The sequence below is a fragment of the Daucus carota genome, chromosome 2, assembly GCF_001625215.2.
Source record: "Daucus carota subsp. sativus chromosome 2, DH1 v3.0, whole genome shotgun sequence".
NCBI classification, from domain to species: domain Eukaryota; kingdom Viridiplantae; phylum Streptophyta; class Magnoliopsida; order Apiales; family Apiaceae; genus Daucus; species Daucus carota.
The window spans coordinates 12,369,718-12,384,417 of NC_030382.2; the positions used below are offsets into that span (position 1 = coordinate 12,369,718).

Here is a 14,700-nt window from a genome sequence, read left to right on the forward strand (position 1 = left end):
TTCCAGTTTGCTTTGCTGCTTATGTGGAAGGCATAGTAATCCTGGTAAGGATTTCTGCTCACAATACCCAATGAACGATTTTATCTACAATTGAAAAAAAAAATGCAAACCAGAGACTATGCGGCCGTTTGTTTAAAAGAAGCAAAAGTTACTTTTAGGTTCTGTTTTTTTTACCCGTTTGTGTAAATAAGCATAAACACCTTTAAAAAGTTGAGAATGCTAGCTTTAGAGGGTGTTTGGTCCGGGCTTTTAAGCCCGGCTTTTAGATTTATAAGGTAGAAGCACTTATTCGTACCTTTTGTGTAAAAAGTCAAGAAGTACTTATAAAAAACTGAGAATACTAGATTTTGTTTCATGGCTTCTACTTCTTTCCCAAACACTTTAATCACTTATAAGTTAACCTCCTTATAACTTCTATTTTACTTTTAATTACTTTAAGCAAGAAGCACTTGTTTTAAACTCACCCAAACACCCCCAGCTTAGTTTCTCAGCTTCTACTTCTTTTCAAAATATTTTATTAACTTACTTATTTCTCACTTATAATTCACTTCTTTATTTTAAACAAGAACTCAATTTTTTTAAGTTGCTCAAACAATCACTTAAAATTCTTTTAGGTTTGCCCAAACAACATCTGTTTTTCCTCTAATTCAGTTCACGGGACATCAATTATTGATATGTGTGACAAGAACATGTCAAGTTGTTTATGTATTATTCACTCATATAGCCTCCAAAAATTTCTCTATATTTAATGTGCATGACAGCTCAATTTCACAAACTTATCACAGAAAACTCCTATAAATTCAGCACTAATCACAATCCTTTCCATCACAACATAAACACACTCTTCTAGGCATTAACAATACCCCTCATTAGCCTTTCTGCAGTTTGAGAGATGGGTTCCAAGAACAGTGCTTCAATAGCTCTCTTTTTCACCCTCAACATTCTCTTCTTTGCCTTGGTCAGTTCCACTGAAAAATGCCCTGATCCTTATAAGCCTAAGCCCAAGCCCACTCCCAAGCCAACTCCCACTCCTTATCCATCTGCAGGAAAATGCCCTAAGGATGCCCTAAAATTAGGTGTTTGTGCTGATGTCCTCAACTTGGTGCACAATGTTGTGATTGGATCTCCACCAACACTCCCATGCTGCAGCCTTCTTGAAGGCCTCGTCAACCTCGAGGCCGCGGTATGCCTTTGCACAGCCATTAAAGCCAACGTTCTGGGGATCCATCTCAATCTTCCTATTGCCCTCAGCTTAGTTCTAAACAACTGCGGCAAGCAAGTCCCAAATGGCTTCGAATGTACCTAAATTTCTAGTGTGACAGAAGGATCCTGATGTGCTTTCTGGGGATTTTGTTCTTTGTGTTTTTGATTTATTGTAAAGTGTGCTGTTTTTTGATTGCAGTATTGTTGGCTTAACAATATATTCATTTATTTTTCTTTTATGAAGTGATTTAATGGAAAAAATTGTTTTGAGTTCGGTCACCTTAGATTAGTTTGTGGCTTATGGCTTGGTCATGAATACTTTAATACTCCTCCGTCCCACAATACAAGTCTCTTTTGAAAAAATTACGCATGTTGCATTGGAAACTAGAAGTGAACAAGTATTATGAGAAAAAATTTCTTCTAAAAGAGACTAGTATTGTGGGACGGAGGGAGTACATGAGTGTCAGAGAGAGTAAACTTTTAAGCGTGGTTAAAATTTTTCAAACTCCGAAAAATTACGCATGTTGCATTGGAAACTAGAAGTGAACAAGTATTATGAGAAAAAATTTCTTCTAAAAGAGACTAGTATTGTGGGACGGAGGGAGTACATGAGTGTCAGAGAGAGTAAACTTTTAAGCGTGGTTAAAATTTTTCAAACTCCGTGAAAAAAGTCTGAAAGACTAGGTATCTAAATGGTGGTGAGTAGTGTGCTAAATTTACAAAATTGGGAAAGAAATTTTTATATAAAATGACATGATATAATTGAGGTGATATGTTTTAATTCGTGTTATTTATGTGAATATCGGATTCTATTTCAATCAAAAGTTAACAGGTTTCATCTTTTAAAAGATTTTGTACCCATTTTTGTATACGTAATATTTTTCTACTTTTTAATATTAAACCTAATGGCTCATCTTGCTAATTGTCCGAAGACATTTTCTTTTCTTCAACTAATATAATTAAGAAATTCGGGAAAATAATTTTAGTTCTTATGATACAAATCTAAAAATATTAAAAAGAGATCATGCACTTGCGATATCTTAAAATTATATTTTTCGCACATGGACTAAAATTCTAAAGTTAAAACTTAACGTACCAAAGTAGTGACTAACTCAAATTTTATTATTTGAATTTAATGATATAAAATAAGAAAAACTATTATTTTTTGGGCCCCTCTTGGAAATATTTAAATTCCCCTAAAATGAGTTTTTCTCGGGGAGGGTTTGTCGCCAGCAATCCTGACTACCTTACAGACGACTAATCAAATATATCTGTACGCACCTAGTTCTCTATTCGGTGTTAATGATGCCCGTGACAATGCTAGAGTCAAGAATGAATACAGAAATACCCTCATAAACGGACCAGATGAATGTGGATAAATTACAAATAAAAGAATCCTGAAATATTTGTCAGGGGCAGTCTAAAATATATGTCGGAAAATATAATCATAATAACTAGCACATCTAAAATTTGAAGGTGTTAGAGGAAGGCTCAACAAGATCTTATGCTCTTTTCCTAGTGCAGCATCGATCAGTAGGACTAGGGGTCGTTTTTACTAATTTAAACACCTAAAAATGAAAGAAATCTGAAAAAATTTAACTTCTGACGGTAAGATGATGCATGAAACAACAGAACGAAACAGATGTAAACTATATAATATGGTTGATTTCGGTTTGCTTGATCCATATCATACAATTTTTTGAAAAAAAGCGAGAACTCACTACTAGATATATTGCATTAGACCTCGATTATTAATCAAACGGATGTCTTCGCATGTGCAGAGAAAAGTAAGGGTATATGACATCGGTTTTTAGCCGATGTTAAAGGGGAAGGAACATAGACAAGGGTTTGCTTATGAAAACTGATGTATTTAACTCATATTTCTAATTATATTGTAAAACTAAATATGAAATCTTTCTACATTAGTAGGTTAAGGAGCATTATAAACATATATAATACGGAAGAATATTAGACTCATGCATAGATCAGAATTGTTGTCATTATGAACATGTCAAAACATACTACAAACAAAGCTATGTTAAATCATGAGATAAAGAGCAAGCCATGTTAAAAAACCAGGCTTTTACATCAATCGAGAACCTAACACTCTTAGAACTATTTTCTCAATGCCAAATCCAATCAATAATACCCCCCTTATTATTTCATTAAGTACTTATTCACTTCAATAAGTTGTTTATAAATCAGACTATGCTTCCTCTATATCAGTTCACGGGACATCAATTATTGATCATATGTGACAAGAACATGCCAAGTTGTTCATGTATTATTCACTCATATAGCCTCCAAAAATATCTCTTCATTTAATGTGCTTGACAGCTCAATTTCACGAACTTATCACACAGAAACCCCCTATAAATTCATCACTAATCACAATCCTTTCCATTACAACATAAACACTCTTCTAAGCCTCTGATCAACAATAGTTCTCATTAGTCTTTGAGTTTGAGAGATGGGGTCCAAGAACAGTGCTTCAGTAGCTCTCTTTCTCACCCTTAACATTCTCTTCTTTGCATTGGTGAGTTCCACTGAAAAATGCCCTGATCCTTATAAGCCTAAGCCCAAGCCCACTCCCAAACCAACTCCCACTCCTTATCCATCTGCAGGAAAATGCCCTAGAGATGCCCTAAAGTTAGGTGTCTGTGCTGATGTCCTCAACTTGGTGCACAATGTTGTGATTGGATCTCCACCAACACTCCCATGCTGCAGCCTTCTTGAAGGCCTCGTCAACCTCGAGGCCGCGGTATGCCTTTGCACTGCCATTAAAGCTAACATATTGGGAAAGAACCTCAATCTTCCTATTGCCCTTAGCTTAGTTCTTAACAACTGCGGCAAGCAAGTTCCAAATGGCTTCGAATGTACCTAAAATTTCTAGTGTGAGAGAAGGATCATGATGTGCTTTCTGGATTTTGTTCTTTGTGTTTTTGATTATTGTAAAGTGTGCTGTTTCTGATTGCAGTATTGTTGGCTTAACAATATATTAATTTTTTTTTTTTGTCATTTATGAAGCAATTCAATGGAAAATTTTGTTTTGAGTTCTGTCATCTTAGAGTAGTTATTAGTTTGTGTTCATGAGTACTAATTTGCAGACTACTCAAGCCCATGTGCAAAATTGAAAGTATTGTGTTGTGAATATTAAAATTTCGAAACTGGTAAAATTTCATATATATAGTACCCATTATTCTTTAGAAAATCGGTGATTAAACAACATTAATAACCGATTAATTACCGTTTCGTAATTCGTCGAGCTAATTAAATTTCGAATTATTTAACAATCATTTAATTGAATTTTTTTTGATCCAAATAACCCATGTTCCATACTGTAAATATAATATTGGCATCAATATAAATCTTAAATAAATGGATCCATAAAAATAAAAATGTTGGAATTCATGCACTTGCATATTCATTTTCATATTCAGAGTATCTATTTATTATATGTTCATGCAACTTGTAATCAAGTTCATTTAGAGTTCTTTGTATCAACTCTTTAAATATTCTCTAGAATCTATACAAAGTATATTCTACATCATTTGTAATTCACTTCAATCAGTGAAATCAAATTTAGAAATATAAAAGTTCTTTCATCTTTATTTCTTTTTTTTTTCCATCTATATTTCTTTCTTAGAGCTCGTAGCAACTCATTTAGTTTCATTCAAAAATTATATGCCTAAAAGATGTATATAAATGAAATTGTTCAAACGTATTTTAGTTGTAATATATACGCCTATTAGAATATGTTAAAATAAAATATCTGTAAACCGACCTCTAATTTGACATTTGCTTCATTAAAACAAATATTATATATATTTGAAGCTATGAAAATAATTAAAAAATAATTTGATCAAAGAAAATGAAAATATTTAAATTAATTTTACTACAAGTCTGAGTAAAACAAAAAACCATAAACTAGTAGTTAATTTAAATACCAACCACCCGACTACTAAGATTTTTAGGATTTTTTATAAATACCTACATCTTAAAAACAATTGCAAAAATATTATCACTTTTTAAAACAAATTGCAAAAATACTATGTTTTTTTAAAAAAATATTGACAAAAATAAGGAGGTTGCATATGCAACCATATTTGCAACTGTTAGCAACTATATATGCAACCACAAATACAATTTTGACTGAAAATTTGCAGGTACTTGCAAATGACGAAAATGAGTACCTCTGCGTTGCCAATACTAATATCACAAAAGTAACCATGAAATGAACTAAAACATAACGAGAAAATCAATTAAAAGCAACTCAACAACCTTCAAAGAAACTGAATTCAGGTAACAATTGTTATGTTTTGATTTTGTATAAATGTATATATGATTTTGTGCATGCATATACGTGTTTGCGGTCAGTGGCGGAGGCAGAACACAATACTCAAGGAGGCACTTTTTAATTTTTAATATTCTAGGGGCAATTTTTAACATTCCAGGGTCACAAGGAGTAATATTTTGTAGATTAATATTGTCAAATATATGGATCTCATATAAAAACATATACACTTTTCTGAAACCTACGGGGGCATGGGCACCCAGAGGCCCCCATGTCCCTCCGCCTCTGTTTGCGGTGCTGGTGGGCTTGGTGGTGTCCGAATGCGGGGCTCGAAAGGGTGGTGTGGGGATTAGTTTTTTAACCGGAGGAGGGGATGTACATTGGAGGCTGTTGATGTTGATTGTTGGTCTATAATGGCCGACTGTAGGAATGGATGTTCGTGCGGGAGGAATAAGGAGAGGGAGAAGAGAGTGCATATTGAGATAGAGAAGAGATTGAGAGCAAAGATGAGGTAGAGGCATTTGTTGGAGTAAGGAGAAATAGGAACACAAAAGCACCCTAGAAATCAGGAAGCCTGAACAACTAAAAATACTTGCCCACATAATACTCCACTACTTAACTCCCTTGCTTCAAACATGCAGATCACACCAAGAAGTTTTCGGAAATAATAATGCTTAGCTTGAGAAAGCGACTTCGTCAAAATATCAGCTTTTTGTTCATTTGTTGGACAAAATTTGAGCTGCAATTCTCCATCTGCTGTGTGACTGCGGATAATATGATAATGAATGTCGATGTGTTTGGTTCTACTATGGAAGGCTAGATTTCTTGTCATTGCTATTGTTGCTTTATTATAACAATACATTTCTGTTGCACCATCTTGTTTTTGATGTATATCAACCACCACACGTTGCAACCATAAAGCTTTAAACATATTCAGCCTCCGACGAAGATAAAGCAACCACATCCTACTTCTTTGAACTCCATAAAATTTCTCCTGAACCCAAAGCTAAAAACATGACCTGAAGTGCTCTTTCTATCATCAAGACAACCTACCCAATCACTGTCGCTATACCCAAAAAGCTTGAAATCCGCATCTTTTGAATACCAAATCCCAAACTCAGTCGTCCCTGCTATATGACCAAGTACTCTCTTTGCGGCACCTAAATGTTGCTTTGTTCGATTATGCATATACCTGGATAGCACACTCACAGAGTGCATGATATCTAGTCGTGTATGCGTCAGATAATTTAGCCCGCCAATCAGACTTCTGCAATAGCTTGTATATGCAATTGGTGTACCATCTTAAGCCTACAATTTTTCACCGGTATTCATAGGTGTAGCTGCTGCCTTACAATTTTTCATATGAAACCTACAGAGCAGGTCTTTAGCATATTTCTTTTGCGCAACAAATATTCCATCATCTGCTTGTTTCACCTCAAGACCAAGAAAATACTGCAATGTCCCTAAATCTGACATCTCACACTCACTTTTCATACATGACCTGAACTCATTAACAAGAGTTTCAGACGATCCAAAATAGATCATGTCATCAACGTAAGTGCGTATTACTAAGAATTCGCCATTATCATGCTTTTCACATATAGAGTGGGTTCATTTTCGCTCCTGACGAAACCATGTTGTAGAAAGTAAGAATCAATTCTCTTGTACCATGCTCTCGGTGATTATTTTAACCCATAAAGAGCTTTAATTAGCTTGTACACCTTATTCTCCTTCTCATTAACAACAAATCCATCAGGCTGTGAGACATAAACATCCTCTTCTAGCTCCCCATTTGGGAAAGCAGATTTTAGATCAAATTGATGCACATGTAAGTTCATTTTAGTAGCTAAACAAAGGAGAGTTCTTACCGTTTCAAAACGAGCCACCGGTAAGAGAGTTTCGTCAAAGTCAACACCTTCCTGTTGACCGTACCCTTTCGCCACGAGCTTGCTTTATATATACTTTTGGATGATCCCATCTGCATGATGCTTTATCTTATATACCCATTTGAGACCAATGAGAGTTTTTCCTTCTGGTAAATCAACCAATTCCCATGTTTTGTTACGAACAATAGCTTGCAATTCTTCAACCATTACATTCTACTAATTTTCAGTGTTAATTGCTTTTTCAAAAGATTTAGGTTTCGACACATTTAATGCAAAGGGAAGAGATTCATATATCTCCTCAATAGACTTCATTTTTTTGGAGGTGTTTCACTTGAAGGAGTACAGGATGAAGAGTTCACTGGAGACCCGCTTCCATCAAATTTTTTATCAACACTAACCAGTGAATTTGGAAGACAAGAAGGAACATTGGAATAACCAATTGGTTCATCTTGGATGGCAACTTGATACTAATATCGACAAGATCAGAAGCAACATTCCAGCTTGATTCCTCATTAAATACAACGTCCCTGCTGATGATGATAACTTTTTCCTTCACCGTATCGTACAACTTGTATGCTTTCGAAGGAATGCTATAATTGATAGATTTGCATTTTGTAGCTTTCTCATCAAGATTTTTACGATATAGAGCATCCACTAAAACATAAGCAACGAACCAAATACACTTAGATGACTTACATCAGGCTTACTACCTTCCCATGCTTCGTATGGAGTTTGATTATACACTGCCTTGGTTGGACAAATATTCAGAATGTACACAGCTGTAGCAACAGCTTCACCCCAAAATATTTTAGGAATGCCTCTTTCTTTCATAATACTTCTTGTCATCTCTACAATTGTGCGATTTTTTCATTACGCGATGCCATTTTGTTGGGGCTTGCGAGGTGCTGTGAGTTCTCGAAATATATCATTATTTTCACAATAAGTATTAAATTCTTGTGACAAGAATTCACCTCTCCTATTTGTTCAAAGTGTCTTGATCATTCTCTCACCTCGCTTTTCCACGAGAGACTTAAATTTCTTAAAACAACCAAATGCCTCAGATTTGTACTTCAAAAAGTAGACCCAACACATACAGCTTTAATCATCAACAAGAAGTAGGAAATAGAGACTTCCACCCAAAGTTTCTACAGACATTGGACCACACAAATCTTCATGAATTAGTTCTCAACATATTGAAGCTCTCCAAGCCTTGCCTACTGTGAATGTTTGTCTACTCTGTTTTCCATAAACACAGCCCTCACAAAAACTGAGATTACTGATTTTGGGCAGCCCAATTATCATATCCTTGTTTCCTAATAACAGTAAACCTCTAACATTTAAATGACCATATCTTAAATGCCATAGATTTTATTTGGAATCATTTGCTAAAAGGGCATGACTCTGGCTCACATTAAGAGGAAACATTCTATTCGAGCCATAAATAGATTGTTTTCTTCATCTAGATATTCATCGGCTTGGTGATATTTATTCTATTCGAGCCATAAATCGATTGTTTAAAAATATAGTAAATTTGTAAGGTTTTAGACAAGTTAGTATATGTACAAATAAATATTCAAAGATGAGTATATTTTTCAAATTCCCAAATTTTCATATTTTAATTTTCATATGATAATATAAATTATACATATTATAATATAATTAATAAGTTATGAGATTATTAGATAAAATAAATACGATAAAATATTTACCTGAGGGATTCAATACTTTGACGCTCAATTATCAAAATATATATTCCTAATATGTTAGTTTCTTAATATTTTGACATCTATTTTTAAGAATTTTGACCACACACATAAAAAATGTATTTACAAAAGTAAAATTTTAGAAATATTTCCTCCATCCTATTTTAACTCATGTTAAATTTTTTGACACAGATTTTAAGGTGCTAAATATCACATCTAAATATAATATTTTTATTATAAAATCTATATCAAATAAAAATCTAGAAACTAAACTTTAAAAATTTAATATGAAAGTTAAATATTTTTGTTAAGTGTTATTTTTTAAACTATAATATATATATATATGTCAAATGCCAAAAATAGTAATGGAGGAAGTAATATTTTTTTAAAACTCTTCAAAATACATATAAAAAGTCCAACTGAATAAAATTATTTTTTATGATTAAACTTAAGGGTTTTTATACATAACCAAGTTTGGAAGAATTTTTGCGAAAATACTATCAGTTTTTTAAAATTACGGTGGTTGCATAGGCAACCCGCATCTGAAACTGCCAGCCAGCAACAACCACATGCAACGAGAAATGCAACTTTGAAATAAAAAAATTTGGAAATTATATTTGTTTCTATAATAGGTTACAACCGGTTGCAAGACAGAAAAATAACCCCTACCGGCCAAACATTACGACCTAAAAACAACTAATACAACAACTTTTGCAATTTTGAAACAGACTACTCAAATTAACTATCCCAGCCACTCATTCTTCAAACAAACTCTTCGACTACAACTCAATCAAAAAGAAGAACAAGACTCGGACCTGCGACTTGGACTCAGAGAAAACACACAAGAAATCAGCCACTCTCGGTGTCACAGCAAAACACAACAAACAAATCTCAAGAAATCGAAGCAAAATCCAGCAGAATCAAACATCAACTCAGCTACTCGGCGTGACTCGGAGGTGACTCGGTGCAAATCACAAACAAAAGAACGAAAAGACGCAACCAGATGAGGAGCCTAGGCGGGACTTGGCGGCGCGTGAGAATAGGGAGAGGTGGGAGAGTTCGTCGGCGAGGGGGATGGGCAGGAAGATGATAGTGCGGGTTGAAGAGGAGGGAGGGTTTGAAGAGTGATTAATTGATTGTTGGAGAGAGAGAGAGAGTGGGGGTGAGGTGAGAGAGGAGGAAAAATAAGTAGTAAAGAAATAAAAAGGTGAATTAGAGAAGGTAGTATTTTTGAAAATAAGATTGAAAAAATGTAATATATTTGAAAGATTTTTGAGAGGGTGTATATTTGTAAATAAGATCCATAAAAATAGTATACATGGCAAATAATGGTTCATCAGTGTGATTATAATTCTAGGAGTTAAAAATTAACATACTGATTACCGACTAACAAAAATTTTAGTATTTGAATTTAAGGATATGAAACTAAATACTCCCTCCATCCCACAATACATGCCTCTTTTAAAAAAATTATGCATATTAAGAAAACATTAATTAGATAAAAATTTCTCACTTATACCCTAATGAATACATGAATGTAGACTATTATTCAACCTATATTAATTGAAATTTTGGAATAATGTCAATATATTTGCATTTGGAAACTAAAAGTAAACAGGTATTATGAGACAAAAAATTCTTCCAAAAGAGACATGTATTGTTGGACGGAAGGAGTAAAATATATAATTAATCTGGGTCCCTCTTGGAAATATCAAAATTCCGGTAAAATGAAGAGTTCTTTCTCGGGGAGGTTTTGTCCACCTTACAGAGATAAAAAATCAAATATATTTAATCTGGTTGATTTCGGTTTGCTGATACCATACAATTTTTTTTTTTTTTTTAAAGCAAGAACTCACTACTAGAATTAGACATTGGCTCTTAACCGAATTGATGTCTTCGCCTGTGTAGAAAAAGGTCGGGGTATATGACATCGGTTTCAGCCGATGTAAAAGGGGAAGGAACATGGACAATGATTTGCTTATGAAAACTGATGTATTTAACTCATATTTCTTATTATATTGAAAAACTAAATATGATATTTTGCTACATTAGGAGGTTAAGGAGAATCATAAACATATAATACGGAAGAATATTAGACTCATGATATAGATCAGAATTGATGTCTTTATGAACATGTCAAAATATACTAAAAATTAACAAAGCTATGTCAAATGATATAAAGAGCAAGCAATGTTAAAACCAGGCTTTTACATCAGGAACCTAACACTCTTAGAACTATTTTTTCCATGCCAAATTCAATCAATAATACCCCAAACTGAAATCTTTTGGCTTAATGTCCTTTTAACCCTAGATGTTTGGGGGTGTGCCGATGCGGCCTTACTGTTTTAACTCGGCCACTCCAAGTATCCGATATGTTTTGATTAGCCCTCATACCATGAGGAAGCAAAAAAACAGTATATAACAAAGGTTAAACTTGACAATTCTATTAAAGATAAAGTTTTCTCATTGCTCTTAACCCCTAAAGGATACATTAGATGTTTCTTTCAACCCCTAAAGAATACATTATAATACATTAGATGTTCCTTTTAACCCTTAAGTTTAATGCCCACAAATGTGAAATGTCATGGTTGTCCATCCGTTATATACCATATTTTGGTATGAGGGCTAATCGGAACATATCAGACATTTGGAGGGTTGAATCCGCCAAGTTAAAATATTGAGACTGTATCGAGACACATGGCGAACATTGAGGGTTAAAAGGTCATTTAACCAATTCTTTTCATATAAATGACCCCTATTGTTTCATTAAGTACTTATTCACTTCAAGAAGCAGTTTATAAATCAGACTATACTTCCTCTAAATCAGTTCACGAGACATCAATTATTGATATGTGACAAGAACATGTCAAGCTGTTTATGTATTATTCAGCCATATAGCCTCCAAAAATATCTCTTCATTTAATGTGCTTGACAGCTCAATTTCACGAACTTATCAGAGAAACTCCCCTATAAATTCATCACTAATCACAATCCTTTCCATCACAACATAAACATTCTTCTAAGCCTGATCAACAATAGTTCTCATTAGCCTTTCTGTAGTTTGAGAGATGGGTTCCAAGAACAGTGCTTCAGTAGCTCTCTTTTTCACTCTCAACATTCTCTTCTTTGCCTTGGTCAGTTCCACTGAAAAATGCCCTGATCCTTATAAGCCTAAGCCCAAGCCCACTCCCAAACCAACTCCCACTCCTTATCCATCTGCAGGAAAATGCCCTAGAGATGCCCTAAAGTTAGGTGTCTGTGCTGATGTGCTCAACTTGGTGCACAATGTTGTGATTGGAGCTCCACCAACACTCCCATGCTGCAGCCTCCTTGAAGGCCTTGTCAACCTCGAGGCCGCGGTGTGCCTTTGCACTGCCATTAAAGCCAACATACTGGGAAAGAATCTCAATCTTCCTATTGCCCTCAGCTTAGTTCTAAACAACTGCGGCAAGCAAGTCCCCAATGGCTTCGAATGTACCTAAAATTTCTTGTGAGAGATGGACTGTGATCTGCTTTCTGGATTTCGTTCTTTGTGTATTTCATTATTGTAAAGTGTGCTATTTCTGATTGCAGCAATTCATTTGGTTTTTATTGAAATTATTTAAAGAACACTGAAGTCCCCGGTGCAGGTATTGTGTCACGGGTGAATACTAAAATTTGGAAATTGTTAAGAATTTCATATATTATTACATAGGATCTTATCTCCTCCACCAATAAACTCAATTATGATAAATTTAAAGTATGATTTTTAATTCGAAACATCCATATATATATATGTGTGTGTATGGACATCATTATAAAATATTATTTGTCCTTTTCACAAATAATACTGGCGATCTATTGATCTTGTAAATTTTCATTGAAAAAACTCTTGTAATTCAACATTATACCCATCCAAGTCTTTTTGATTGAATTCAAAATTATGACATATGACTTAATGCGATAAATTAGTTAGGTGTTTAAAATTTCTGTTCGGATAATTTTGACTTATTAATCATTTAAATATTATTAAAAATATAATAATAATAATAATAATAATAATAATAATAATAATAATAATAATAATAATAATATTTGGATAACTTTTATCGAAAAGAGAGGTTTTAATAAATTAGGTTACTCAAAAAGATAACTCAAACTAACTTATGACATTTAGTTTATCGACTCTGACTTTAAGCCAGTTTCTGACTTATTGTGCATGTTTGGCTAATGCTACTTCTAACTTTTGCCGACTTCGATCTAATATAACAGACATTTTTCGGCTTAAATGAGAAACAGTTTTTAGCCTTAATTTACAGCCTTTTTGTTTAGGCTTTAAGCCTAAAATTGCTAGCCTCATCAGCTGGGGATATTTATTCTCTGTGGATTGATTCTTTGTGTTTTTCACTTTTGTTTCTCGTTGTGGTATTGTTGGGTGAACAATATATTCATTTGTTTGTATCAGGCGATTTAATGAAAAAAATTGTTTAGTATTCTGTCAACTTACACTAGTGGCTTATGGATACTAATAGCGGAATAAATTTTGTAAATTATAAAATTTATACGCTATTTTCACTACATATATATGAACCATTGATTCAATATACAAATAGATAAAATCATCATAAATGAGAATTATAATTTCTTTTGTGATTCATGTATTCATTACTATAAAGATATTACTATTTACTAATTAATATACAGAAATGATTGACCATATAAGTGAAATCAACTGTATTTTGAATAGGAAAAGGGAGCATAGATAAGAATTTAATTATATGTATTGTAAAAGATGTATTTCTATATAAAGCCTTACCAGAAAATTTTAATATATCAAGTTTTAAGCCCTAAATGTTGTTTTAAAACTTTTTCCTAACCACATAATAATGACAACCAAATAATATTGTATAATGCAGGTAAATATAAGTACATGTCCAATAAAGTATTGCTAAAAAAATTTTTGTATATAATATAAAGCATTCATTGTAATGAGAAAAGGATAATTGATAAAGAATTATTACGAAAAGACGGAATTAGATTGCTTTCAGTATAAATTTCACCAAAATATTATATAAAATTACATTATTGTTAATGATCTTGGATAATATTATGATCGCAACCTTATATCCGTCACACACACACATATATATATATATATATATCACTATCACTTTACTCCCAACCTATTATTAATATAACTACGAGAAATCTCTCCGTTAGACAATATTCAGTGATAGTCAGTTTTAGCCTGGTCGGTTTAGACATATTGGTCGTATTTAATATATAAAATCCATCATCGCGGTAGTTGGTTTTAACTGGTGCAAAAAACGTACACAAATGGGACCTACATTGCCGGCCGGTGCCACTTAGACGCAAGTGCCATGTGTGCACATATAATCGAGCGGATTGGTGGTCGGTTATGGTGTTTGACCAAAAAGGTCAAATGTGGTCGGTTATGGTGTTTAACCCAATGATCGGGTCTATTCGAGAAGAAGCTATGGCCTATTAGAACCGACCACATAACCGGCCGGTGAAGGTGGTCGATTTAACCAAAAGAGGTGGTTGTCGGTCGGTTAGCTCACCTTGGTCGGGTTTATCACATAAGCGGCGGGAGCTTTTTAAATCTGACCAACCA

The 14,700-nt window shown here is 33.7% G+C and overlaps 2 protein-coding genes across 2 annotated transcripts; both read left to right on the plus strand.

Moving 5' to 3' along the window:
- Positions 1-807: 807 nt before the first annotated feature.
- LOC108206847 (14 kDa proline-rich protein DC2.15) lies at positions 808-4,260 on the plus strand. The gene is made up of 2 exons (XM_017377265.2): positions 808-1,302; positions 4,084-4,260. Exons 1-2 carry the CDS (start codon positions 893-895, stop codon positions 4,085-4,087), a joined length of 414 nt encoding a protein of 137 aa, XP_017232754.1. The 5' UTR covers positions 808-892; the 3' UTR covers positions 4,088-4,260.
- A 7,792-nt stretch (positions 4,261-12,052) lies between these two features.
- On the plus strand, positions 12,053-12,702 carry LOC108206675 (14 kDa proline-rich protein DC2.15). Its single transcript, XM_017377053.2, has one exon. The coding sequence runs from the start codon at positions 12,155-12,157 to the stop codon at positions 12,566-12,568; it is 414 nt and encodes a 137-aa protein (XP_017232542.1). The 5' UTR covers positions 12,053-12,154; the 3' UTR covers positions 12,569-12,702.
- The last annotated feature ends 1,998 nt before the right edge of the window (positions 12,703-14,700 follow it).

Coding starts and splice junctions, on each gene's coding strand:
- LOC108206847 (XM_017377265.2), top strand. CDS start 893: ATGGGTTCCAAGAACAGTGCTTCAATAGCTCTCTTTTTCACCCTCAAC.
- LOC108206675 (XM_017377053.2), top strand. CDS start 12,155: ATGGGTTCCAAGAACAGTGCTTCAGTAGCTCTCTTTTTCACTCTCAAC.